Source organism: Hippichthys cyanospilos, chromosome 21 (genome assembly GCF_059441005.1).
Source record: "Hippichthys cyanospilos isolate Australia breed blue-spotted pipefish chromosome 21, RoL_Hcya_1.0, whole genome shotgun sequence".
NCBI classification, from domain to species: Eukaryota; Metazoa; Chordata; class Actinopteri; order Syngnathiformes; family Syngnathidae; genus Hippichthys; species Hippichthys cyanospilos.
This window is the reverse complement of record NC_142389.1, coordinates 1481089-1508949: the sequence shown is the minus strand read 5'-3', so window position 1 is coordinate 1508949 and position 27861 is coordinate 1481089. Positions and strand designations below refer to the sequence as shown.

The 27861-nt window shown below is 44.6% G+C and overlaps 4 protein-coding genes across 5 annotated transcripts; 3 read left to right on the top strand and 1 right to left on the bottom strand.

Annotated features, from left to right (window-relative positions):
• Positions 1-845: 845 nt before the first annotated feature.
• Positions 846-11425, top strand: wasf2 (WASP family member 2). 2 transcript variants are annotated; one of them, XM_088404516.1, is made up of 10 exons: positions 846-2101; positions 3128-3367; positions 6320-6492; positions 6562-6696; positions 7709-7862; positions 8568-8685; positions 8763-8884; positions 9549-9686; positions 9956-10422; positions 10758-11425. In XM_088404516.1, the coding sequence occupies exons 3-10, from the start codon at positions 6360-6362 to the stop codon at positions 10913-10915; spliced, it is 1425 nt and encodes a 474-aa protein (XP_088260642.1). In that variant the 5' UTR covers positions 846-2101; positions 3128-3367; positions 6320-6359; the 3' UTR covers positions 10916-11425. The 2 variants fall into 2 exon arrangements, with proteins under 2 accessions (XP_088260642.1, XP_088260641.1); XM_088404515.1 differs by lacking the exons at positions 846-2101; positions 3128-3367 and adding an exon at positions 4825-4988.
• A 400-nt stretch (positions 11426-11825) lies between these two features.
• On the bottom strand, positions 11826-16605 carry gpr3 (G protein-coupled receptor 3). The gene is made up of 2 exons (XM_088404517.1): positions 16420-16605; positions 11826-15300 (listed from the first exon to the last, which is right to left on the bottom strand). The coding sequence occupies exon 2, from the start codon at positions 15277-15279 to the stop codon at positions 14293-14295; it is 987 nt and encodes a 328-aa protein (XP_088260643.1). The 5' UTR covers positions 15280-15300; positions 16420-16605; the 3' UTR covers positions 11826-14292.
• A 2220-nt stretch (positions 16606-18825) lies between these two features.
• cd164l2 (CD164 sialomucin-like 2) lies at positions 18826-21444 on the top strand. The gene is made up of 6 exons (XM_088405269.1): positions 18826-19026; positions 19109-19195; positions 19341-19433; positions 20297-20332; positions 20410-20560; positions 21019-21444. The coding sequence occupies exons 1-6, from the start codon at positions 18945-18947 to the stop codon at positions 21032-21034; spliced, it is 465 nt and encodes a 154-aa protein (XP_088261395.1). The 5' UTR covers positions 18826-18944; the 3' UTR covers positions 21035-21444.
• Positions 21445-22458: 1014 nt separating this feature from the next.
• On the top strand, positions 22459-27822 carry sytl1 (synaptotagmin-like 1). The gene is made up of 13 exons (XM_088405637.1): positions 22459-22557; positions 23406-23544; positions 24143-24294; positions 24367-24481; positions 24562-24613; positions 24955-25059; positions 25121-25290; positions 25347-25449; positions 26220-26381; positions 26636-26714; positions 26781-26877; positions 27262-27467; positions 27539-27822. Exons 2-13 carry the CDS (start codon positions 23408-23410, stop codon positions 27682-27684), a joined length of 1524 nt encoding a protein of 507 aa, XP_088261763.1. The 5' UTR covers positions 22459-22557; positions 23406-23407; the 3' UTR covers positions 27685-27822.
• Positions 27823-27861: the final 39 nt, after the last annotated feature.

Sequence of the window (27861 nt, the reverse complement as noted above, 5' to 3'; positions counted from 1 at the left end):
CGTGGTCTATCCCTATTCCAAAATAGTCTTTTTTTTTTTAAATATAATTTTCATCTGGCTGTAGGCTAGTAACCCGTGAATTATTAAAGATGGCAGCACAGAACGTTCCTTGAAGAAATGAAATTGTGCTGTAATACCTTATTTTGCAGATGCGATCAATAATATCGATTGATCTGCAAATTATGGCATGATAATTAGTCATGGATTTTGTCTAAAAGATCTAGCCAATCAGATCTGTGTAAAGTTCAATAGAAACCACATTACCTTACTTAAATTCGTTGTATTCCGTAATTAAATTTGGGGCAGGAGGATGGTAGTAATGCTAAAAATAAAAAAATAAAAACATGGACTAGTATCTCGAGAGACTAATTGTGCCTTAAGTGCCCGACCACACGTTAATGACCATTCTTTGCTGTTGCTAGGTGATGGTATTCTCACTGTGCACCCTCGTATTTATTTTTTTCTTAAATCCTAATGGCTTCCGTTTCTGATATTCCCAGCAAAAAAAAAAAAAAAAAACGTCACGAAAACAAACATGAGTACAGCAGCAGGCCTTACTCCATTTTGTAATATTCATGCGTCTGTCTGTGGCTCCTGAGTTGCTTAGGAACAAGACAACTGAGGAACGCTCGCTAATTAGCATAGCATTACTAATGGATTCCACTTTGCACAAACTTGCCAATATTTATTTATGAAACATGCTTTGAAAAAAAAAATCAGTTTTGCATAATTACGATGCATAGCGCAGGACTTATTTTGTATTGCAAAATAATGGGGTCAGTAGGTCGCAGGAATATGATGTCAGGCATTGAAATCAAAAGCCCCCACCTCCCCCGCTGGCCCAGGAATGTACCTCGTCGTCACAGTTGCGAGGGCCGGGAGGAGCCCCTGGCGTCCGTGGTGTTGCCCGTCATGAGGATGTCCAGGAAGGAGCGAGCCGGAGGCGTGGCCAATTGGACGCCGGTTCCGGCAGTGGAGGAGGTTGAGGGAGCGCGCGCGTACGTGGACCAGAACAAGATGACCTGGCGCTAGGTATGAAGTCTCGCCGCGACATGTCATGACAACGTTCAGGTAACTCTTTCTGTATATTAAACCATAGTTATTTTGATATAATATATTTCAATATATTTTTAGAACTGTTTTATAGCACAGCCATTGATTCACATCTTTTCCGTTCCGCTTCATAGTTGACACATTGAGCAGATACACACGTTTGTTATACCGATGACTTGCCCTCTGGTGGCCAGTAGAAAAACTGCAGATGACGCATCAGACTATTAATCCGCAGGGCTCAAATCATGAGAAAAAAGGTAGGGTTTATAGTCTGAAAAATAAGGTAATCGATCAGTCGTTTAAACTCGACTTGATTCGTCTTCGTATTGATCCAAACAGCCTTTTCATGTCATCAAGAGGTGTTTTTTTTCTGTCTCTTACCGATTGGCCTTCGCAAACTTCCTTCAACGCATCTCCCGATGTCCTCAACAAGCCCCGCCCCCTCGCCACCTCTTCTTTTTTTTTCCCTCTTTTTTTCTGCTCAAGGCTAAACTCTGACTCATTCCAGTGATTCATAACCCCCCACCCTGCTACTTATCTCTGTTGCCATGGTGACCACAGAGCTCAGTCTTGGTTGGAGGTGGGCGAGGCGGGAGGGGGTCTTTATATACATTAGTACATTGGCGCTTGATTTGTACATCGCCTCAGGTGTGTTACTTTATAGCCGCAGTCCCCAAACTTTTTGTGTGCCACGGGCACATTTTTGAGGGCTGGTGTGGAAACTAATCAATCCGCTGACTCATAAATATTTTCTTTAATGATTTGTGCTGTTTTAAGAGTGTTTTATGACATCTCAAACTGTGGAGCAACAAGTTCTTGACAGAGAGAAAATACACCTACGTAACATTCATAGGAGTATTATATTAATAATCGATAGTAGATTATTTCATCGATGAATCGATAAATCACAGCTAGCATACAGCGTTACATGTTTTTCCTTTTACCACCGGTCAGGTCGAAGCGACCCGTTTCCAGGCGGACTCGCCGGTTTGGCGGAAGAGTGGCTGCTTCTACCTGCAGACACACTGTGTGTTGCATATTCCTTCAGGTGGGTGTGTGAGAGAGGGGGCAGTATGCAATACAAAAATAATATGTGTGAGTGTCTATGTATGAGAGGAAAAGTGTGAGTGAGACAAGGCAGTGTTCGTGTGTGAGCGATGTGAGAATATGTGTGAGAGGACGGCCCGGGGTGAATCAGATGGCAATGCATGTGTGAGAGTCTATGTGTAGGATTTAATGAGTGTGTGAGAATTTGTGAGTATTTGTGTGTATAAAGTGAAAGTTTGTGTGCACCTGAGAGTTTGGGAGTAAAGTGTGTTTTTGTACAAACATGTGAGGAAGACAGCATGTGTGAGAGGAGCTGTGTACATATTTGTGGGTGGGCAAGTGGTACAGAGTTTGTTTGTGTGAGAGTCTGCATGTTTGTGTGCAAACACCTGAGAAATTATCCGGGGCTGAGTTTGTGAGGTCGTGTCTGTTTGGTATTTGTGAGAGTTCGTATGTGTGTGTGATTGAATGTAAAGGAGTGTGTGTTAATGTGTGGGTGATATTTCTCATAAGAGGTAGTTCGTGAGTGAAAGGTGTGTGGAAATTTGTGTGAGACAGGAGTGTGTGTATGTGTGAATTTTTGAAAACGATCATTTTTGAGTGAGGGACAGAGTGTCTTTGGAGGGGAGATTGTTTTTGTGTGAGCGTTATGAGAGTGATGATTCCCGAGAAGTTGTTGTATGAATGAAAAGCGTGTGAATATTGTGAATGAAAGTTTGTGTGAATGTGTGTATGCGTGAGTGTGTTCATGAGAGTTTGTTTGTGATAGACGGTGTGTGTCTTTGGGGAAAGAGTGTTTTTGTTTTAGTGCGTGTTAATGAGGGAATATGTGTGTGTGTGTGTTTTTATGTGATTGCGATTTTTATGTGATTGTGTGTACAATATTCGTATACGAGTGTGTGTGTGAGAGAGGTTTTTGTGGGCGGGAGTGCATTTGTGTGATTTTGTGTGAAAAGCATTATTATGTGAGAGTGTCACGTGAGTATACTTGCCCAAAAACACAAGGCCGTCCTCCCCTTGCACACAGCACGGATGCGGTCGTCTTTAGGCTGCGACGTCCACCGCTTTGATCCCAGCGGCGCCGGCGCATACGTTGGTCGCCACGGCAACGCTTTGGCCGGTCGCCACGGCAACACGGGCCTCGCCACACAGCACAGGATGCGGCCGGAGCGGCGGCCGCCGCCGCCGAGGAAGTCACGCGGCAGGCTTCAAGCCGGCATGTCTCGGAACACTCGGCGACTTCGCAGCCGAGCCGGGACACGCGACGGTATGCGCACACACACACGCGCGCGCGGATTTCAGAAAAAGGGAGTGCCGAGCAAATATACCTTAGAGCCCATCATAAACACAAAGATGTCATAGTCGTACTTACGTTGCTATAGCAACAGAGCTCTGTGCCATCCCTGGCTGCTATGGCAACAGTTCCTTCAGGCTCAATTACAGCCTGCGGCCACAAGGGGGCCCTGCATACACACTACAATGGCCATTACTTTGTTTTTAAGCTTTTATGTGCTTTTATTTTGGTTTCAACTAGTAAAATAAATAGGACTGACAAAAAAATAAAATTTTTAAATGTTGTTTTGAAGGTAGTGAATATAACTTTTGAGTCATCACTCCTGATGATATATTAATAAGTAAATAAATCACATTTGAATTTCTTTCTAGAAGTGCATTTTTTAGTCAGGTAACCAAGTTACAACAAAGGTCTTACAAATACTTTCAAGGTAGAATCAGTCGAAAATTAAGCTTATTTTTATATGTTCTGTGTTCTGCGACTGTGCTTAATGAATTGTCCAGTGTGTGTATTCCACCATCTAGTGGACAAAATGAATGGCCAACTTTTTGGACTTTTGAGTCGTGTGATTTATGTATCCTATAATGCATTTTTAAAATGTATTTGTAATCAATGCCCAGACTTTTTCATGCTTTTCCTCCATATTTCATACGGCCAGGTTAAAAATGATATCTGTGCTGACAGACAGAAAAAGGCATCTGAGAACATTCTGTTTTTGTGTGTCTTGTTCAATTGTGTCAAGCTGACATGAGGCATGCTCAATGTTGTCTTTATACGGTCATTTTTTCCCTGCTCTTTGCACATGGGAAGATTTCAAAGAATGAAAGTGTGTCACTAAGCTAAGTTACGGTTGAAGAATTTTGGAAATTCCTCTACGGTGAATGTTTAATTTACCATCTGGGCTGATGTAGAAAAGGCCAAGTTGACACAGTGAATCTTACATCAAAGTTGTTAGTGTGAGCATTTTAAATTAGACCTGCTGTGCCGTAATTGCAAAACATGATCAAGCTCAGATGCACCTTTTTGAACGCAGGCACCGAAATTAGGAAAAAACAAATATTATTCCATATGGCCAGAAACATTGATTGATTTATATTTTTTGCAATAAAAAATACTATACAAGGATTAAAAATCAAGTTTTCTATCAAGTCTTCTATTCTAAGACCAATAGTGTTGTCTCTAAGTAACCCACTTTGACTTAGTTTATCTTCTCCCCCCCTCTGAATTGGCTAGTCATTCCTCGGACGCGTTCCAACTCGCTGGAGCGCGCATCGGAATGCGCGCCGCCGCCCATCAGTTACGCAAATAGCGCACAGATGTTTGCCACAAAGTCCCGGTGGAGTTACGCCAGCGTAAACCGTAGGCGTAAACCACCTTTCCACTCATGTGACAACCGCCGAGACCAATCGGCTCTCAGAAGCTCGGCCGCTCAGCCAATCACAAGCTGGCGAAGTCGGGACTTTGCCCTCGCCCGCTCGCCTGCTAGCTCCGTCCGCGTTTGCTTGACTCACTCAAACCGCTCTGAACGTTTTCGAGTGGAAAACTTTTCAAGTTGGACAAAAGGGACTGCTAACGAGGGAGCGTCGCTGTGACGGTAAGACAAAAATAAAGCGAGTCCGCGGTGATGTATCGTGGAAGTAAACGAACGTTTGTCCGGTTTGGTTCAAAACAAGAGTTGGCGTACAAGTTACTTCCTGCTCTTGACAAGGCCAAGAAGCCAAGTTCCTTTCTGGCTAGTTTGAGCTAGCTCCGTGTAGAAGGGCGCTCTTCGTGTCGTTTTGCTCACAAATAACGCCTTTAAATTATTTTTCGAAGTTAACTTAGAACCATGGATGTGTTTTGTTTTAAAATAAAACTTGTCTAATGGGTCATTTCCACCGCGGGGTAGCAAGTGGGGCGCGGCTGGACACTTCAAGGCCCCTGGGAAAAAACATCATTTTACATTTGCACCACGTTACATAAATACGATGCACTATCTTCAAACAATGTTTACGCAAACATGATAACCACGCAGAGGAATATAAAAAAAGTTGGAAGGAATTTGTGCTAAATGATGACTTCACTGTCCACTGTGGGGCCCTTGCATGAAAAGCTTATAATTAGGCAACCTAAATGGGGAAAAGGAAGCTGTACTTAAAGTCACTGCGCTAACTTTCTGTCATTTATCATTATTTTGTGGACATATTTCCTAGGTTGTGTTGAAAGTGCAAGTTTTTGTACTGTATCGTTTGGCACACTCAAGATTGTTCACCACCGAAACTTGACGGGATGAAACTTTTGAGTTTTGCTTCTGCTTTAGTCTGTCTGGCAGAGTTTATTTATATATGTGGCTCCAGCTCACGTGCAACCAAAAGGATTATCAAGTCAAAGGTTCCAGACCCGCCCACACTCAGTGAGAATGTAGCCTTTTTAACACCAGATAGGAAAATATCTTTAGAGCTTTGTGTGGCCATCAGGGGGCACACTCTTGCCCCTCAGGTAGGGCTGAAGAAAAAAAGTCAACCAAGTTGGGTCAGTTGACCATACATATATTTTTTGGACCATGTTTTTGGCACTTTTTTTTAATACAGATCTTTTTTGCAGATGCATGTATAGTATTACTATTACACATTATTGCCAAGCATCAAAATGACGACAAACAGGTAGTTAACGACATCATAGTCGCTAACCAGTAGCTTTGATAGCAGGTTTACTCAAAATATTTTTGAAGCATATTTGATGGAATCATGACATTATAATCCATTAAAAAAAATATCTGACAGTCAACACCCTACTAACAAGACAAATGTTGGATTAACTGCTCATATCACGAAAAACTTTCTTCTCATATCATGAAAACATGACATCGAAATGTCATCTAAATGCTAAAACGTAACTCAAATCGCTAGTGGAAATCAGCCCAGGCTAACTCCGACCTGTTTTCAGGGTTGGCCCCGCCCTCGCCGCCCACCCCCCCTCCACCGCCATGCCTCTGGTTACCAGGAACATCGAGCCGCGCTTCGTATGCCGCCAGCCCATCCCGGCGAGCATCCGCAGCGAGCTGGAATGCGTCTCCAACAACAGCCTGGCCGCCGTCATCCGCCAGCTCGGATGCCTCAGTGAGTGCGGCCGCCGCCCGGCCCAAACGCCAACGGCGTAAATGTCAACGCCTCGGTGCGCGCGGGCAGGCAAGCAAGCCGAGGACGTGTTCAGGGGGCTGTTCTCCGAGGCCGAAGTCTTCTCCGTGCGGCTGGAGGCGCTCGGGGATCGTGTGGACAGCCTGCAGTTGAAAGTCACCCAGCTGGACCCCAAAGAGGAAGAAGGTAGGAGCAAGTAAACACCAAACAGAACTTAGAAAATGGGTTCAAACCTGTAGTATTACTTTTGGAACGCTTACTTTTAAATACACGTGCGCTTTTATCGGCATGTAAACAACACTGCACGTCATTGAATGAAATCCAACATATATATTTTATAAGTGAAATTCATCAAGTAGTTCCTTTCATTAAAATGTTTTTGTTTGTTTTTTTGTTTATGAAGGTTTTTTAATTTTGAATGTTTCGTCCGTTTTCATTTGGATAGTGTCCCTTTTTTAAAATGTTTTTCACTTGATTTTTCATAATTGTTTTTATTATAAGTTTTTTCACTAGATTTCTATAATGTAGGTTTTCCACTTATAGCATTTTATAAACCTTTTTATTATATACACTATTTGTTTACAGGATTACAATGCATTACAGTAATGTTTTTAATCTTTTGTTTTTCAGTTTACAGTTTTTTCTTTTACATTTTTTTGTATATATTGTGTTTACCTTTTTGTATTAAATTACAAATGCATTATTATGCAGTTCTTTTTTTTCGCATCCATGCAGCATTTTGTCCTTTATTATATGTTTTTATTGCATGTTTTTAAAGGAGCAGGGAAAAAAACACACTATAATTTTCTTCGACAGGCATTATTTACTCAACATTCAAAGGAATAAAAAAAGAACACTTTCATAAAAGTAAATGTTTATTCACCCACTTCGTTTTCTAAATCATCTATGACTTTGAAGACACAAGAAATTATTAACGATTTTTGGGGGGGAGGAACTTGAGTAAAATTGTACCTGCTGTGATTTGAACACTGTATTGCTTTAATTTTTTTTTTTTTTTTAGTTTTTGTCATGCATTTTACTTACTGTATGTAGCCTGTAACCCAAGACATCAAGCCTGAACACCAGGGGGCACTGTACCAACTTTTTTTTTTTTTCGTAAACGTCCTAAAAAAAATTGAAAAAAAGGAAAGGACTTGCAAGGGCGCGTGAAAATAACGCGGCACCGTGCGGGTTGCAGTGTCTTTGCAGGCCATCACCACTCGTAAAGCATTCCGCAGCAGCCTGTCCCAGGACCAGCAGATGTTCAATCGGCCCTCGCTGCCCATGCCCGTGCAGGACACTTACATCACGTGCGACCCGCCTCCGCCGCTCAACTACCTCACCCCGTACCGGTACGTTCACCGGCAATGCGCACGTGTGTCCTCTGTTGTGCATTATTCATGGAAATCACTTACAATAAAGGCTTTTAAAAGGGGCCGCGTCCCATTATGATGGGAAGCCGGATCACACAGGCTGCAGAAAAAGCTTTGGTGTTAGCTCTGCTTCCGCTTTCATGGTGAATTTCACATCAAATACACAGCGAGCACAAATTATTGCTGCACCTCCCTGAAAAGACGTTTATACTTAAGACTAATATTCAATTTTGATACAAACGTGGAATGTCTATTGTATGTTTTTTTCGCTTTGGGGATGGAAAAAAACATGATTTCCTTTTCAAGGTCTGGTCTGTGAAAGTAAATGATGAAAGAATGATTATTAGTCATATCTATATTGAAAACTGTTTTTCAAAGGATGGTTGCAGTTTTATAGAAAGAACTCAAAGATACATTTTTTTTCCAAATGTTCTGATTAGGTGGTATTTTCAAAAAAGGCAAAACAGTTTTTTGCGCATATCCTCTTCCTTTTCCTTCGTAAGGTAACTTGCATAGTTAAAAATAACATTCAAAAGCAATAACAATCAAAACAAAGACATTGAATAGCAAGGTAAATATAAAATATAGCTTACTGAAAGAGGGTTAGGATTTAAGAAAATGTTTTGAAAGACTTCAGTTATAACACTTGAGTTTTTTTCTCTCCCAATTTCCATCGGTGCACAGCGATGACGGGAAGGAGGCCCTGAAATTTTACACGGATCCCTCCTACTTCTTCGACCTGTGGAAGGAGAAGATGCTGCAGGACACCAAGGACATCATGAAGGAGAAACGAAAGCACAGGGTGAGTGGCGCTCCAAATAGCGCAAATTCCACAAAACGCAGCAAGCCAACTGCCCGACCCCGCCCCGCCCCGAGCAGAAGGAGAAGAAAGACCACCTGAACCAGCGCACCCTCAACCCGCGGAAGATCAAAACCAGGAAGGAGGAGTGGGAGCGGCGCAAGATGGGCGAAGAGTTTGTGGTGCCCAAGAACGAGATGATGTAAGTGGACCGCTGCATTCGCTTCCTTCGCCTATCTGGAAACAAACAACCAGGCCCCGCCCTCTGCGGAATGTTTTGTTTGGCTTTTGCCTTCCTGGGCACGCGAGTGCCGCCGCAATCACGAGGCGGACAATTAGGCGCCGGCGCTTAAATGTTTTCGTAGGTCATGCTCCTGTTGGACTAACTATTTCCCTCAAAGTAAATGACAAGTAACATTATTTCATTTTCCCCTATGAAGAATTTAATTATCCTTTAACAAGATTCATTTGGTTATTAAATGTGCCGTTCAAAGCAATAGGAAACGTCACGAACAACTTAGGGAGAAAAACATGATTCTGGGTTAATCCTATGTTAAATTTAAATGACATCATGTTTCAACAAAATGTTTGTTACTAGTCGTCCACGACATCACGTTGAAGGCTCAAAAGCTTTCTTTAATTAAGAATGTCATGAGTATTTTTTGGGAGAAAAAGTTCTAATCTCTTTTGAAACAAAATAGCAAAATGTCTCTAAATAACCCAAGCGAACCGTTCTCAGAAGGTCACAATCTTATAAGGGCATATCTTAGGTCGCTGTAAAATCAGGGGAAAAGGTGACAAACGTCATCAAAATGCAATTTCCCCGGTGGAGGTAATGAAGCCCAAATCATTGTGTTTGCCTGAAGGAGCTCCTTGGAGGGTCTGAACGGCAGCCTGGGATCCGGCGACGAGGGCCTGGATTTGAGCACCGGCTCCTATGCGTACGACGCGCTGCCGCCGCCCGGCCACGATGACTGTTTGCCTCCGCCGCCACCCGACATGTCGTAAGTCGAACCTCGGGTCGGGAAACGGAGCCGGATACAAGTGTGCCGTTTGAGCTCCTCGGGTTGGAATCAAGTAACTATAGCTAAATGCATCGAGCTCTAAGGGTCACTCGGTAACTAGAACTGAATTAGTATAACTAAGCTATATGACACAAACGTATGTGCGGGGAGTTATAGGAGACAAAACAGTCAGTCTCGAAAAGAAAACGTTGGCATTGGGAGGGGGGTGCAGACTTTTGCTATGTTGAGCATTGCATTGTGACGCGCAGGTACGGCGACGGCGGCAACCAGAAGCGCGTCAGCATCCTGAGCCCCAGCCACCCGCCGCCGGCTCCCCCCGTGGCGTCCGCTCCGTCCAACTCTCGTCCCCACCTGTCCCCTCCCCCCGCTCCCCCTCCCCCACCCCCGCCGTCCGGTTTCGGGGCTCCCCCGGCTTCGGTCTGCTTCGACGGCCCCCCGCCCCCTCCCCCGCTCTCGCCCGCCGGCGCCTTCGGCTCGCCCCCCGCGCCGCCCCCGCCCCCCGCCGTGCCCGGGATGGGTCCCCCTCCCCCGCCGCCCGTGTCCGCCGGCGGGGGACCTCCTCCCCCTCCGCCGCCGCCGCCGCCTCCGGGCCCGCCGCCCCCTTCCTTCAACGCCCCCGCCCCACCCCCTTCCGCCGCTGCCCCGGCGACGCCCAAACAGCAGCCCGCCCCCGAGGGCGACGCCCGCAGCGACCTGCTGCAGGCCATCAGACAAGGTAAGGCATCCTCGCTTCTGATTGGCTCCATACGGTCTTAGAGATTTTTACAAAAACGTTGCATTTTTCAAGCCAAGTCAGAACTTTAACGTGAGAATTCTGAATTCTTTCCTTATTCTCACTGCTCAGACTTCTCACTTTAAAGTCAGAATTCTCACTTTTCTTATTGTCGCTTTCAAGTCAGAATTTAAAATGAGTCTTGAGGATCAATTCATAATTGACATAAAAGTGATGATCAACTTTTTTTTACGTGGTTTTTGTGACATTTTTCAGTTTTCCTGAGCCGGGCAAGGCTTGCTCGTCAGTTTTGTCCAAGTGTGTTTTGTTTTGCGCAGGCTTCAACCTTCGCAAAGTGGAGGCCCAGCGGGAGCAAGAGAAGCAAAATCACTTTGGCAACGACGTGGCGGCCATTTTGTCCCGCCGCATCGCCGTGGAGTGCAGCGATAGCGAGGACGACTCGTCCGAGTTCGACGATGACGAGTGGTCCGAGTGAGGCCTGCCCGCCGCCTTTCAGGTTAGCCCCCCCCCCCAAAAAAAAAAAAAAGTACCGACCTCCTCACAATGGCATTCCTTCACTTCTTTCTATTTATCCAATCATACTCTTTCATTTCAATTTTTTTCCTTTCTAATCAACACGTGGTCTTTAAGAAGTACTTTAGTCTTTTTGTGGCGGCACTGGAACAACTTAGAACTTTTTTTTGTTTCTTCTTCTTAAATATGACATGTAAGTTTAAAGTGTGACCCGAAAGGGAAGTTACAAGCGGAACAAGTGACAAAATGGTGGGAACCACCTGCTTCTCAAGTGCCTTTTTATTATTTGATTTTTGTTTTGTTTAGTTTTTTTAACCTACAATTTCACATTTGTGTTGGTGTATCGACATGTGGCTCGCTTTTCCAAAGTGTCGATGTTAATCGCATTTGTTTTGTTCGTTCGCTCAAAGACTGTCCAAGAAAAATAAACACACACATTTTATCTGGGTTAAAATAAAATAGTAAGAATAAATTGTGCAGAATTGTTTCTTTTTGGGGCGGGGGGGGGCATCATCTTTTTCATGTTCATTCTACTTGTGTAGCAAAAAAGCAGATTTTTTGGGGGGGGTAACACAACACACGTTATATTTACAAGTTGAATTTTTCACGTTCTTTTATAGCCAACTACTCATTGACCTCAAATTTAGAGGAATTAAATAAAAATATGATTTGATCTTTGATCTTCATAAAATATGAGATTTATACGTTATATATTAAATATGATCAGAATAATTATGGGAATGTGCTGCTTGTTTTATGTTCTGTTTTAGGAGCTTTTTTTAAATTTTGATTTAAGTCAAAAATAATTAAAAACTATCCCGACAGCTCAAGCGGTTGATAAAAGCATCCGCAAAGAAAGAATTCTGACATCATTCAGTAGGAAAAAAAAGTCATATTTATTATTCATCTGTATAAAATATTCATCCATTTGACAAAATGGTTGTGCAACATCCAAGTCCCGCCGGCTAAAAAAAGTGCGTTGAAAGGACGAGAGCGAGTGCAAAATAGAATCTGAGCTCTCCATTGGAACATTGTGTTTGGAGCACACATTTCAAGTACATCACGTTTTTGTTATTAGTGTTATTATTAAGCCTTTGGATCGCAACTCAACAACATGACTTTTTTTTTTTTTTTTTTTACGGCCATAGCCGCACAAACGTCATTGCAATCCGCTTGAATTTACGAGCGGCTGATTGTTTTGACTGTTCGGCAGCTACAAGCGGGCCGATATTGTTGGCGGGAGGCACAAACATGTCCGACTGGTAGTAGTGGGAGTTCCTCCAAGATGGCCGCCGGCCAGCACAGTTCAGAACGTTCCGATGAGGACGATAAGGGAGGAGGACCTCCCGTTCCGACCACTCCCTTAAAAAAAGTGCTGCTGTCATGTGGGAGTGTGAAAGATTTCACGCTCCGAGTGCTACTTTGAGCGCAAGTCTGAGGCATAGCTTGTGAAATTTTGGCGGAGTCCCTCGTTATTTTGGAATCGATCGTCCCACTTTTTTTCCCCCTCAGAGAAAAATGCACTCCATTCCTTTCCATGTGTCTTAAAACATCTTCAAAGAAACATTTGCGGTGGAGTTGTTCAGAACAACAAAGAAAATATTTGAACTTTCAAAATCCCCTTTCACACTGTCTTCCCTCCAAATTGACATAATAGGACTGTTGCGTCGCCACGGCAACAGTGGGTACCGTAAAGCTAAGCCCCTTTCGCGCCGCCTTCCTTCCAAATTGGCACATCAAAAGTCACTATTGCGTTATCGCGGCAACGATGGTGACAATAAAAGATTCCTCCCTCAGCGCTAAGCCCCTTTCATGTTGTTTTCCCTCCAAATTGATATAACAACTGTTACGTTGCCACGGCAACACTGGTGATGATTAAAATTTGCTACCTCTGAGCTAACCCCCTCTGACGCCGTCTTCCCTCTAAATTGACATTTTCCCCTGCAGAGATGCTGATAAAAATGTGCTACCTCCAAGCTAACCCCCTTTCGCGCAGTCTTCCCTCCAAATTTGCATTTCCAGTTGCGTTACTGTGGCAACAATGACATTTTCCTGCCACGGCACCAATCTTCATCATGGCAACGCTATTTTTTTCCTTGTTGCCTCTTGCTTTTAGCTCCACCTAGTGATGGCAGCTGTTAACTCATTGACTACCATTGACGGTTATTGTAGACCAAAATTTTACCCAGTTGCCAATGAAAGAGTGTAAAATTCAACCATTAACCCCTTTTACGTCACGTATACGGCGTGAAAGGGGGCTGTCGTCTTATTTCCTCCCCCAAGAAGGTAATAAATGATCATACAAACAATGTCAAAACATAAACAAAAAAGACATGAATTCCGAAGAACGTGGACCTCCTCCAAGGCCAAAATCATGCTTATTTATGTAGGGGGGGTATCCAACCCCTGCATAGGTCTGATGTTTATCGTGAGGGTAAAAACAAGGCAGGGAAATCCTCAATTTACACTGAAATGATGGCTTTTACGTGACTCGTTTTCAGTTTGTTGGGAATGAAAGAAGTCAACGTGCTGCTCAACTTGGCCTTTCAGGAATCACGTTGGCCTTGAAAGACCAACAGTTCTTTCAGTTAAGGACAAAAAGCCAAAAAAAAGTTCAGACTGCAAACAACCGGAAGGATCCGGCTGGGAGACTAAGAGAAAAATGAAATGGCTTTGGACCCGTAAAATTCTGGTTTGGCTCAGGGAGTTTTTGTTACCAGAAGAAGAATATTACCCTCCAGAACCAGGATTACGCCCCTCCCTTTGTGTTTAGGATTATTACCCAAGACCTGCCACTGTTTTGGTAGTCCACCCCACTCCAGAACCACTTTTTTTTTAATTACCAGATAGTTACTTTTTTTTTTTTTTTCCAAATTCCCCCTAACCTCCACATATAGTTTTTTCTTCTCCTTTCCCGAGATTCAGACAGCCCACAGTCCAGGATTCTCAGTAATCCAGTACCTTTCAGTACCTTATCATTTTCCCATTTTCCTTCGGATCCAGGCTTTTCCTTCCCACGAATTTCTTTGAACCAGATCCTGGATTATTTACCCTAATCCTGGACTGTTTACATTGGGCTTTCATTTTGCCAAATCAAGGATTTTTTTCCCCGCATCCAGGTTCAATCCGGCTCCCTCAAATGACTTCATTTACCGCCAGATGATTGACGTTGATAGCCGTCAGCAAGAAAATGATAGTCATCAATGGCAGTGAAATAACATGTCGTTCCTCAGATCCAGAATTTCAAGGACGGACTTGCCCTACCCCCCAGATAGCGGTCTTGATCTCCTCAGACCCGGGATGGCGTCGGGTTTCTCACAGTCCAGTTGGCTCGAGGTCTCACACGTCGACGGGGCAGTGCAGTTGGGCGGCGTGCCTGCGGGGGCAGCAGGCGTGCAGGAGAACCTTGCGTATGTCTTTGTTCCTCAGGCTGTAGAGCAGCGGGTTGAGCAGGGAGCTAAAGGCAGCGGGCACCAGGGTGGCATAGGTGTAGAGCGGCGGACTGGACGCGTCGCCCAGCAGCCCCCACAAAGAGAAAGGCATCCAACAACCCACGAAGACTCCTAAGACCAGCACCAAGCGGGAGAAGCCCCGCCCCCCGCCGTGTTTTCCGCCAAACGACTGGCTGGAGGGCAGGAAGTGCCTCTGAGTGGCGATGGCGTGGGCGTGGCGCCGCGCCACCCGGCAGATGCCGGCGTACAGCTGCAAGGTGACCGCCACCACCAGCAGGAAGCCGCCGCACAGCAGCGATAGGTACGTCCGAGTGAGGGGGGGGGCCACCGAGCAGGAAGCCGGCTCCTTCAGGCAGTTCCACCCCAAGGCGGGACCGGCGCCCATGAAGCCGGCGCCCGCCCACACCAGCAGCAGCAGCGTGGCGGCGCGCCGGCGCGATTGTCCCGAGCCGTAGGTGAGGGCGTGGCTCAGCGAGAGGTAGCGGTCCAGGGCCACGCCCATCAGGCTGCACAGCGACGCCGTCAAGGAGGTCACCAGGAGCCCCGACGTCACCAACTCGGACCAGTCGCCGGGCGCCAGGCAGAACTGGAACAGGAAGCGGGCCACCAGAGCCACGCCCGCCAGAAGGTCGGCCAGGCCCAAGCTGGCCAGGAGCAGGAAGACCGGAGCGCGCAGGGACGGCGTGGCCAAGATGGTGGTGACCACCACCGCGTTCTCGGCCGTGATGACCGTCCCCGAGACGCACAGGGCCACGCCCCACGCCGTAAGGGGCGGGGTTCCCCGAGCGGGCGGGTCCGCCGCTCGGTCCGACGCCAGTAAGGCGTCCGCGCCCGACGACTCCTCCCACGGCAGCTCGGACGCGTTCGGTCTCATGACTGAGGCCGCCGCTCAAACCTGGAAAAATAAAACTTGACTTTCATTTCTCCCTACGGCTCTTTTACCAGTTTTTCTACCGAATTTTCCGCGCCGCCTTATACGGCGCATAAACCGCACATTTTCCTTTTTGGGGGACGACAAAACTAAATAACTTAAATCACAGTGTAAATTCTTCAATTTGTACGTCTGCGTTTGTTATAAATGTGTTTTTTTATCAAAAAATTTTAATAAAAACACCCTATTTGAAATTTTGGTTTGCTATGAACAGCTCCAATTTTGAAGCAGTATATGAGGACAAGGCGCAAAAGAGAGCGCACTTTTATTAAACTGATTTTAAATAAGAATTTCATTGTTTAGTATGAGTGCATATGACAATAAACCTCTCCAATCAACAAAACATCATTTGATCTAACTTCAAAATGAGAATTCTGACTTTAAAGTGAGAAATCTGACTTCATTCTCAGAATACTTTGAATATAATGCGAAATTTTTCCCAAAATTCTCACTATAAACTCAGTCTTCTGATTATATTCTCAGAATTTTCCCTTTAAAGTCAGAACTGATTTTATCATCACTCGAATCAGATTAATCAAAAAGTCATAATTCTCATGTAAAGAGAATCCAAATCTTGGCCATGATCCTTTTCTTTAAATTTGAAATTCTAATTTGTGTATATCTTTGTCCAGTACCAGTTTTCTAGTCCACAAATGCAACTAAAAATCCCAATTGTTCTCCAAAATTTTGACAAGTCGGCCAACAATTTGATACAACCTCCATTTTTTTCACTACCCCCCCTCCAAGGATGTCCACACGTCTTGTTTGGCCCACGGCATGCCTCTTGGCAGCCAATTAGGTGGATTGCGCTCCCGTGCATAACCCATGCTTAGGGTCATTATTAAATGATCCCATCATGCATGTTATTACAGTATTATTATGATGAAATGTAAAATAAGCGACTAGGGGGTGTTCGTGATAGAACGTAAGGGGGGGTTGGGGTATATTGCCACCCTTGTTGCGTAACCTTTGCGCCACTAAAAATGAGCACAGACGTATATATTAAAAGATAAATATAGATATGAATATAAATATACTGTATACATATTTCTAGAGATGTATATAGGCAATATAATAATTTACCTTGTAGATCTGATGGCTCGATCTCCTATTTTGCTGACGTTTCTAATGTAAGATCCAGAAAGGCTTCAATCCTCATTCGCTCTTGCCGGTTTTCGTGCACTTCCGGTCGGGGAAATCCGCTCGGTGGTCCCGCTTCGGTCCACTGTTTGAGGGGGGAAAAAAAAAAAATCTCCTCCTCCTCCTCGTCGCTGCTCCAAAGCAAGAATGGATGCTGGAGCGCTCCGCGCCGTCCACAAGAGCGCGGCCGTGACGTCACAGGCAGGAGACGCCCACCAATCAGGAGGCGAGGATGCAAGCGAGAGGAGGGGGCGTGCAAGCGGAGTAATTTCATTCAGAAAAATGCGGCATCGAGGCGAAGCCACGCCCATTGCGGTCCGCCGCCATTCTTGAGATCGTTTCTGGTAAGTAATGGACACGTCCTTTCATAATGGAGGGGACCCCCCCCCCCCCTTTTTTTTTTTTGCCTGGGTGCTGTCCATGGTGCTGAAACGCAGTTATGACTCATACACGAGATGGCCATTAAATTAGGTACACTTGACAACATTTAACTCGATTCAAGATACATTTTGATGACGTATGTCACAGAATCTCAAATATTACGTTTCCTTTGGTGTATTTTATATATATAAGTACATATGCATTTTTTTCTATAATGCGATTCTCATTTTTACTATTTTTCATATTTCTTTCCATTTAAATTGAACACGTAAATCCTAGTGGTCCTCGTAAAGCAGCCAAAAACACAGATGTACTAAATCAAATCTCTTTTGGAGTTATGCAACATTTCCTCCTAGTCACCTGTTCACGTACTGCATACAACATCTACTGATGCTGCCCCCTAGCGGATGGACACGTTACCAAAATACCACCTCAAAACCGCCTTGTTTCAATCAGGCACGAATGCATGATTTGTGATTTATTTATTTTTTTTTTTCCTCACGCTTGCAAATTGACCTCGGTTTCCAGATGGCAGAACGGCAAAAGAGGCTTCCCCGGTTTGATTGCGCGCGTGCGTGGGCGCAGCATCACCAGTGGGCGGGACTGCCGCCGGGAAGGGAATCGCGACCAAATAAGGACACTTCCTACCCGTCAGGTGACGTCATTTTCGCGCCTTTCTCTCCCAAATCACCTTGACTCGCTGACGTATGCAAATGAGGGCCTAGTAAAGGCATTGATTTACTACACTGCGTGGATGTGTGTCGTGACACCGAAATGAAGCACCTGAGCAAGCAATTGTGACATTGTGCATGAATCACAGCAAACGCCCACCAAAGAAACCGAGACCACATGTCGTGAGGCAACAAAATCTCGACACTAAGTCATTTCGAGCTAGGTGAGGAACGTCCATTCTAGATCGAGCTATTTTACAATTATTTTAGAGCTTTTCTACCTCCATATAAACTTGCTTTGTTCATCCTACATCAAAATTAGATTTGGTAAACTCATTTTAGCTATAATTTTAATATATATTTTTTCTAAAATTTAGAACGTGGTGCCGTTTCCTTGTGAAAAAAATGAAAGAGTCAAATAACATGTTTTTTTTTCTTAAATTACATGAAATTAATGATCATTGAATTCATAAAATACATATTTTTTTATAGCACACGATTAACTAAAATTAAGTAAATAACTACATTGAACCACAAGTATCCAGTGGAAAGAAAATGCAACGATACAAAGTATTCCTTCTTTTCAAGGAGTACACTGAAGTGCAAATTTTATTTCAAACAAAATAAAATGCTACTGCCTGGTCAACCTTTACCAGCGAAAAATATAAAGAGAAATAATGTCAAATAGCTTCCTTTTTGGTCTCCTCTACGATGTAACATTTTCTTCTTAAATTACATGAAATCAATGGACATTTTCCATGGGTCTTTTATTTCATTGTGTTAAAATAAAAATACACATTTCATATAGAACAAGATGAGCCACAAATATCCGGAGTGAGAAAATGCCCCAATCAAAACACAACACTAGAAAGTACAACTTCTTTTCAAGCAGTACAAAGAAGTGCAATTTTTTTTAAACATAATCAAATACTGCACCGTCTCATGCTGCACTCGGGAATAGCTAAATCTTTTCCTGATGTCTACATTCTAGGTTTTGCTGTGTTTGATTGATTGAGCTATTCAAGAACTAGCTAGCTAGCCCATGAGCCAGTATTTTGGGTATATGATAGCTATTCCAGAACATCCATAAATCTATTCCGCAATTATTAGAGATTTTTATTTACATCTACATGTCCTACATTTACATCTATTTATATGATTATTTACATTTTTATTTGTATGTGGGCGTGCGCGTGTTTCAGGTGACCTGAGGTGGCTCTTGTTATGGTTGCCTAGAGACCAAGTTTGGATCACATGACACACACCAACACACACACATTCTTGCTGTACTCTTGCTGCTGTTGTCACATCGCTCTTGAGCAATCGGCCACCTGAAGGAATATCATTTATTTTTTTTTTAATTTTTTGTGGATTGTTTTGTTGTTGTTGTTTTTCGTCATTTGAGTTAGGTCCAGAATGCAGAACCTGTCGGAGAAGATGTTTTTCTGCACTCTGCTGCTGCTGCTAGCGACGGCGTCCTGCGTGCACTCACAAGCGGGTAAAGTCCGTTACCAAGACTTGATTGGCTACCTGCCAATCAAAAAAATCTCCATTGACATCCCTTGCGCTTTTCTTTGAAGATTGTAGCCGAGCTGAGTCATGTGACCTCTGCGTTGGCAACTCCATACTCAACCTGACCGGCTGCGTTTGGAGGCTGTGTCCTGACGGTAACACACTCACACACACTGACAGGAATTCTAGCATGGCAGCTGCTGTAACGTGAGCCGCTTTGCTTTGTGGCGGGTGAATTATTTAGCATTCCATAACACACACACACACACACACAAATTGAAGCCATTGTGTTGTTCTCAGGTAACGACACAGGTGTGTGTGTGACGGATGAGGGCAACGTGGCCGACAGTTCCAGGAACTGCAGCTGGACCCGTGTGTCGGAGCTCTGCACAGGTGCGACGCCGCCGCTAGAGGGTGCTGTTTCCTATGTTCAATGGTAGTGAATAAATAATGGAAACGTTCTAGCGGGCGTGAAAGCGAAGATTAATGTCTAGCACACAGGAAGAAAGCTTCTGAGGCGTTACTTGCGGACAGCATATGGTTATAGTTGGAGTTTTACTCTCTGTACGAGGGCCGGAATGACCGCCAAGTCTAATACATTTGAAGCGTGTTCCTCACACACCTAAGTTTTGAGATCAGAGGCCGGTAAAAAATGTTCAAAACAAAAAAAAATTGGAAGGAAAAAGGAAGGGAAGGAGAGAAAAAAGGAAAGAAGAATGAAAAGGGAGAGGGGTGCTATAGACTGAACAATTTGGAAGTTGCTAGCCAGAAGAATTGCTATTGGGCTGGAAGTGTCGCTAGCAAGTCGTAGTCAAAGAATGTAATTTTGCTTGCGGGCAGGCAAGCGCGACTAGGAAGTTGACTTCCTTGCATACTGGAAGAGAAGCGAGCAGTCAGAAGGATTCCCAGACATTGCTGCAAGACAGGAAATAGTCCAGAAAGATGCTAGCCAATTCCTGTTAGCATACCGTAAGAATTGCTAATGGACTGGAAGAGTCGCTAGCGAGTGGGGGTGCGGCCATACAATATTTTTCAATTCCAATACTAATATTGTAGTCTAGCCTCAGAGTAACTGCACATTTCTTTGAAGGAAAAAAAGGTTAAGGGCATTCATTGATACAACATTGGTGATGAGTCATCTCACTTGATTCTGCGCTAAATTTAGCTACCGGCATTCATTACAACAAAAAAATCTGCTTATCAAGCTATGACGCGCACGCACACTCTCTCTCTTTTTATTTTTTGAATGCGTGCAGTGGTGGAGACGGTGGCCGAAGGCGGCGGTGACTCAGGTAAAATTGACTCGGCGTCACTCCATCCCTCCCCCTGTGGCGTCACGCCCTCCCGACTGCCGTATGCACATTTGCAGGCGGGGGCAAAGCGCGGCCGCAGCTGGCCCCGGCCACTTTCAACCTGTCCAGCTTCATCGGCGGCGTGCTGCTGGTGCTCTGCCTGCAGGGCGGCGGCGTGCTGGCAATGCGCTTCCTCAAATCCAAAGAGCAGAGCGACTACGACCCCATGTGAGGCGCCCGCACTCTCATTTATTCATTTCTCATATATATATATATATATATATATATATATATATATATATATATATATATATATATATATATATATATATAAGAAAGTAAATGTCATACGTTTATATGTAACAGCGGCCTTTAGTGGCCAAACAGGTTAAGCGCTGCTCCTGGGACATGTCCAGTGTGCAAAAAAAAACCCTCAAAATAGGTTCCAACTGTTCCATTTTCATTTTCTTTAAATATATTCTTTCCAACTTGACCAAGCACAAACTTAAAGTGTAACAATAACCATAGACTAAGAACGGAGACATATGTAGCATTAACTTGGCCACAAACTCACTCATTGATGGTGGACATGGAGGACATTTTCACAGTGTCCCAATACTTTTGTCCCCATGGTGTCGCCTTTGCAATGCCTGGTGATGATGTCCTCTGTATGCGTACGTGCGTAGAGAGCAGCCTCAGTGAGGTGAGCGAGCGGCGACGGAGGAGAGTGACTCACGCGCCGGCCGGTGACGACAAGACGCTGCATTTTTACGATTGGTCGCCATCGTCCCCCTTGTCTCCCTTCAAGCAGGACTGCAAACAAATCTCCCCTTGTCTTTTCATTTGTGTGTAGTTTTGTGTTTAGAGTGCATTTTTTTTCTGCGGTTACACTCAGGATAAAAAAAAAAAACGTATTTTATGTGTGCTAACATGCTAATGCTATTGATTGCTTGATTTTGTCGTCTTTGAATGTCCGCATTTTGCGTCCTTTTTTGGACGCCACTGAAAAAAAGAATGTTGTGATAACCATAGAATAGGAAATGGGAACTTGGAAAAAGTGCTTACAGAACGTAAAATTAAAAGCAAAACGAGAGTTTCCAGCAAAATGTTTAAGTAGCTAGTTGAGTTGTTAGTGCTTGTGTTTTCATTCATTGTGATTAGTTCTTTATGCGTGCTAACATGCTAATGCTATTGAATTTCTTGTCACCACAATAAATTTGCTTGGAAAATGTCCGCTTTCTTTTTCGGGGCGTTTAGAATCGAAAGTGGGATCTTGGAAAAAGTGCTAGCAAACGGTAACAGCAAGATATGCTAGCAAACAAGACTCACTAGCAAAAGTTTTTGTTGCTAGCGTTGTTTGTTTTAACCCCTTGTAGTTTGCTCATTTTCAACAATTTTCAGCAATAATTAAGAACTTTAATTGTTTTTGTTGATTATGGATTATGACAAAAGCGGTAGTGTTTTGAGTAATGCAAGACTGCATTTCCTGCAAGGACCAGTGCATGGCGCATTCAACTACATGTATGTGATTGTTTCATTATAGAACGATTAAAATAATGTAAGAAGATTGAAATATGTATTAGTCGCTTCAGTATTTGAGTTAATTTCTCAAAATTTGACATCCAGCCTGGATTTCACCCCGAATGAGGCCTCCAATTGTGCATTTTCCAGGACCCCTCACTCACTTCCAACTTGGACCAGAACCAAAAATGCATGAATGGACCCTCACAGAACCAGAGTGATAATGGACAGCGTCCAATTTTTTTGACAAAAGAACTGGGGGAAAAAAAGGCCGTTCTCATTCTGAGCATCCCCATTCCCAGGATAAACGTTGCCTTCAGTTGCTGTTGGATATTTGAAAGACAGCATGTATTTTTTTGCTTATCGTTTAACGATTGCTGTGTGTTCTTTTTAGAGGCGAGTTTTGATCGTTACGTGATATTTAAGTGTTAAAACACATTTATTTATGAAAAATAAATCAATGTATTCGTTTTTTTTACCCTAACGGCCCCAGTTAAAGTTGCAAACATCCTTGTGTGCAAGCAGCCACCCACGCACGCAGAACCCTCCCACCTTTTTACAGACACAAGGCGTGTTCACCGAGTTGACACAAAACACACGCACACACTTTGCACACAAACAGTCCCCGAGACACACGCGCACGCTCAGCAAAATTTGCGGCGAATTTCCCACGCATGGAGCTCCCCGAGAGACTCGATTAAAAGGTAAACTAAGTGCATGTCGTGTCTTTTTGTCAGGCCGCTTTGCTCACGTGTTACTGTCTCTTTAAAAAGGGCGACAGGTGTTTTGTCTCACGCCTGTCGCAAAGACAACAAATACGGCATACGGCAAAGGGAACTTTTTTGTGTGAGCACACAAGCGAGCGTGTTTGTGAATATTTGATAAATGATCAGATTGCAGCTTTGCCACTTTTCGTGTTGTTCTGCGTCGCCTCGGGCGAACTTGACGTTAGCTAAGTTCCGGTTGGACCAACCGTGCCGGCTGCACTGCGCACGCGCCAATTACCTCCTCATCTGCCTCCGGGCAATACACACAAGTGCATTATGCGCACAAGTTTATTCTTTCTTTTTAGTGAAAGTGAGCAGGAAGTAGACAGGAATAACTAATGCGACTGCGTGGACAAGATGCTGAATAATACATAAATCAGAAGACGGAAGTGGTCATACTTAAGTTCATTCAGCGGTTCTAGAGTGACCTTGCGGTGTTTGGTCTTCTTTTTTTTTTGCTGATTTACTAGCTGACAATAAACTTCGTAAGCTTTCGGAGAGGATAAGAAAACTTGCTAACACACTATAAGACCTGTTGGTAATCTAGGAAGAATTCTGGACTAATTTGAGCCTTTGGGGTCACCGTATGTCTTATAAAAATAGCTGTCCAATTAAAATGCTTTTTTTTTATATATATATTGAACCAATTCTGCCTAGCAACAAGCGGACGTTCAGGTGCTATGATAGAGCCGATGGATTTGTGGGAGTATTATTTCAATAACAATGTTTTTTCATTTGGATTTTTGCAATTTATGAGTTGATGGATTTTTTTTTTTTATGGCAAGGCATGGAAGCGGATGTGGCGACGGACAGTGGCGTGGGGTCTTTGGACCTGAGCCACCTGACGGAGGAGGAGCAGGATGCCATTTTGCAGGTGCTCTTGCGAGACTTGAATCTGCGACGTCAAGACGAAGGACGCGTAAGGTCAGAATTAAATTGCATCCTTACAACAAAACCAGCCAAAACATTAGGTACAGTGTTGAGTTGTCCGTGGCCTGGACTTCATCCCAAAATGGCATCTTTGAACCAAAATGGCCGACTTCCATGGGTCCTTGACGTATTTTTTATTTGTTACACTCGACATTTCCATCAAGTATCATTAGACACTATTTTGTCTTTTATTTATTTATTTATTGTGTCCTGTCATTTGACATATCCACCAAATTGAGCAAACAGAGCCATTCCTTTTCTTAGGGCTCAAATTCACAACAAAAGCTGTGACTTCCTCACCCTTAACTCACTCAATCCCAAAGACGTCATTTTCAGTTTTTTTAAAGACTCAAGCCCAGGTACTTATGTATATTTCCCCAAATAATTTTCAAGTGTTAGCCTCAAGGAGTGTCTAAAAATGTCTGCTACTAAAAGAGTCATATGAAGCCGTATTTGGGCGTGGTTCAAGAAGATCAAAGCGTTGTTGAACAGGACACGCCCACACCTGTGTCACATTGGAAATGCCATCCGCAATCTCATTTGCATAATGAGCCTGCCGAGAGTCAAACAAGAATGTGTGCCGTGTCAACAGGATGCTGGCGGAGAGCAGGGCCGACCCGGCGCGGCTGCGCTCGCAGTCGGGGGCGTGGTTCCGCGAGGCGTCCAGCAGGCGGCACCGCAGCCGCATGTCCGGCTCCGACCTGGTGCGCGCCACCATACGGCGACGCGTGCCAAAGATCAAAGGTCGGGCAAATACATTCTCTGCGTTTTCTCAACAAGCTCCTGAGGAGGATTTTTCTCTTTCGGTTTCCATAGTAACCGACACGACGGGAATGGACCTGCTCAACGGCGAGGCGGACGAAAAGTCAAGCAGCCCTTCTCCGGACGAGGCCGAGGCCCGATTGAAAGATTCCGCGGAAGACAGTCCAGAGTCAGTTCTTTATGTTTTTAATCTATTTTACTTTCTTTGCGCTGACTTTTGCCAATTTTTTTACGTGATGTTTTTTTTAGGAGTCCAAGCAGTTTTGACTCGGCATCCACTCGAAACAGAACGGCCACAAAGGTATGCGACGTCGTTATTCAGAGCCGTATTCTTCCTACTTTATATGAAAAACGACATATGGGAATGTCGTAAATACTGTGTAAAGAAATGATCATTTTTGTCTCATTTTTGCTTCAAGTCACTGAACAATTTGCTGCTCCTTCTGATGTGCACAATTTAGCCACCGGAGGGCAGTATAGAACATACGACTATAGAATACAGTACATACAAACTGTCTCATACGGGGTCCATGAAGTGCAAATCACTAACAAAAAAAAAAACAATTAAACCATTAAAACTAATAAATAGAAAATAAAAAATGAATATGAAGGAATATAAAACTTGCTTGTTTGTCATTTTAGGAAGACTACGAGCGTTACAAAAGGGAGTCGGTGTCTCTTTGCAGCATCCTGGGCCAATCGGAACCTTTGTCCTTGCAACAAAACAACTTTCATTCCAGCTACACGGTACGCGGCCTGGGAGGGGGGGGGGGGGTGAGTCAGTCGGGTCTGACGCAGGATTCTGCAGCTGAGCGGCGGCATGATGAGCCTGTTCAACTCGGGGGTGTTCGGCGTGGTGGAAGTGCGCGGGCGCCTGCAGTGCTCGCTGGCCTACGACGGCCACAAGGGGGAGCTGCGGGTCAAGGTGCACCGCTGCCAGGACCTCCCGGCGGCGGCCGGCGACAACCGCTCAGACCCGTAAGTGACCTTTGCCTGCTTTGTTTTTGTTTTTCTTCTTATGCTAAGCTTTGCAGATATGTCAAGTGTTACCTGCTGCCCGACGTGTCCAGCCGCAGCAAGAAGAAGACGGCCGTCAAAAGGCGAACGCAGAACCCCGTCTTCGAGCAGACGCTCAAAGTGAGAATAAAGAGATAGATCATTATTGGCATCGAGAAAATATCTTTGTTGACCGATGAAAAGAAATTAAAATGAAATTTAATGGACGATACTTGTTATTATAATCAATAAGATTACAGTATATAGTGAAAAAACAGTAGTTCCTCATTTTAAAAAGTGATACTGGTCTGGTATCAGCCTGATAAGATACATGGTATCGCCCGATATCAACACTTGCCATTTGGCCAAGATTGACCCCTGGTATCAACTTGCCGCTGTCTGGTATCACCCCCGTGATCACCACTTGGTATCAAGCCAAATCTGACAATTGGTATCTGTCTGCTGTCAACGCCTTGATGCTGACACTTTCTATCTGCCCGATACCAACAACCGCAATCAGTTTGATACTAACGTCTATTATCGCCCTCATTCTGATAAGTTGTAGCAGCTTGCTGCCGACACCTGGTATCGCCCCGATATTGACATTTGGTATTTCGCCAAGATTGACCCCTTGTATCAACTATCTGCCTGATGCAGACAACCGGTATCAGTTTGATACCGATGTCTATTATCACCCATATACCGATACTATGTATCGGCCCGATATCAACAACTGCTATCTCATACCGACACCTGTTATCACCCTGATACTTTGTATAGGCCCACTACTGAAGCTTGATATCAGCCTGATATCATACCTACCATCAGTACTTACCCATTCCTTGTGATAGCAATAGCAGATATGTAACCAATTCAGGTTTTTTTGTTTTTTTTCCCCGGTCATCGGCCAGTACAAAGTGCGGCAAAGCGAGCTGAGCGGTCGCACCCTGAACCTGTCCGTGTGGCACGCCGAGCCCCTGGCCAGAAATATTTTCCTCGGGGAGGTAGAAGTAGCGCTGGGCCAGTGGGACTGGTCGTGCACGCAACCGCTCTGGCGGGATCTGCAGCCGCGGGTGACACACAAACACACACACACACACACATGATGGCCACTTCATTAGGAACCCCAGCATTTCTTCATCCACATTGGCGGCCGTGCTCCGCCTACCCGTAATGATGAAATCCTCAATTTCGTCGAAAAAATACGATGACGCAATCTGTGAATTTCTGCGCGGGGTACCTAACGAAGCGTCCCGTTCCGCAGTCGAGACGGAAGACACACTTCGGATTTCAACTAAGCCGCTTTCATGTCACGTTCACGCCACAGTTCTTCTTGAGGCCCGAGTGCATCAGCAGCCGCGGCAGCCTCTTGTTCTCCATCAAGTTCGTCCCCGAGGGATTTGAAGGTGGGACTCGCGTCCGTGGCTCCGCCCCGCCCGGCGCGACCTCATGGTCTTTGCGTGTCCTTCAAGGTGGCCTGCCGCTCACGGGGGAGCTTCACATTTGGCTTCAGGAGGCTCAGGGTCTGCTGTCCAAAAAAGGGGGCGCCGTCGACTCCTTTGTCAGAAGGTTTGTGTGCTCGTGTTGGTCTTTAGGGATTTGTGGCTCCTGTGATGGAAAGCAGAAAGGGACATCATTCCTAATTCTATATATTTTTACAAGGATTCTGAAGGTATCTATTGCTTTTTAAAACTTTGATGAAAACATATTTCTTTTCAAATTAGCCAAGTAGAACAATACATTTATTTTCAAATTAAGAGCGAATGTATTGGAACATGAAGCAACTGATTGCTAAATTGTGTTATATTGACTTTTGCAAAGCCTATGTGTACCAAAAGACAATTTAGCAATAACCTGCTTCATGTTCCAATCGATTTGCTTTTAATTTGAAAAGGACCGCTCCCCCGATTCAATGTCGGCCTTTGAACGGGTCCCTTTCCGTCCCCCGCTAAGTTACATCCTGCCGGACGCCGGGTGCCAGAGCGGCCAGAAGACGCAGGTGGTGAAGCGTTCCATCAGCCCGTCGTACAACCACACCATGGTCTACGACGGCTTCCGGAGCAGCGACCTCCTGGAGGCCTGCGCCGAGTTGAGCGTGTGGCAGCGCGAGGGTTTCAAGCAGCACATGATCGGCGGCATTCGCCTCAGCTGCGGCACCGGTAAGACCGCCCCCCCCTTTCTTTTTTTTTTTTAGGGACCCCAAATTCCTTGCCTGGGTGTTGCTGCGCAGGTCAGAGTTACGGCGAGGCCGTCCTGTGGATGGACTCCACGGAAGAAGAAATCTCCGTCTGGACGTCCATGATCAAAAACCAAAACCACTGGGTGGAAGCCACGTTGCCCATCAGGACCAACCTGACGCACCGCTCCTTTAATTGACTGAAAACGCTTCCTTGTTACATAGCTCGCGTTTTAATAACAAGGAGTAGATATTGTAAATGAGAAAATTATGCTCGTATGTTCTTGTATGACTTTTTTTTCCCCCCCTTCCTTATGCAATTAAATGTGAAACCCGTTTTTCTGGCTTGCTCGTCAAAAGGTTCACCAAATGCAAAG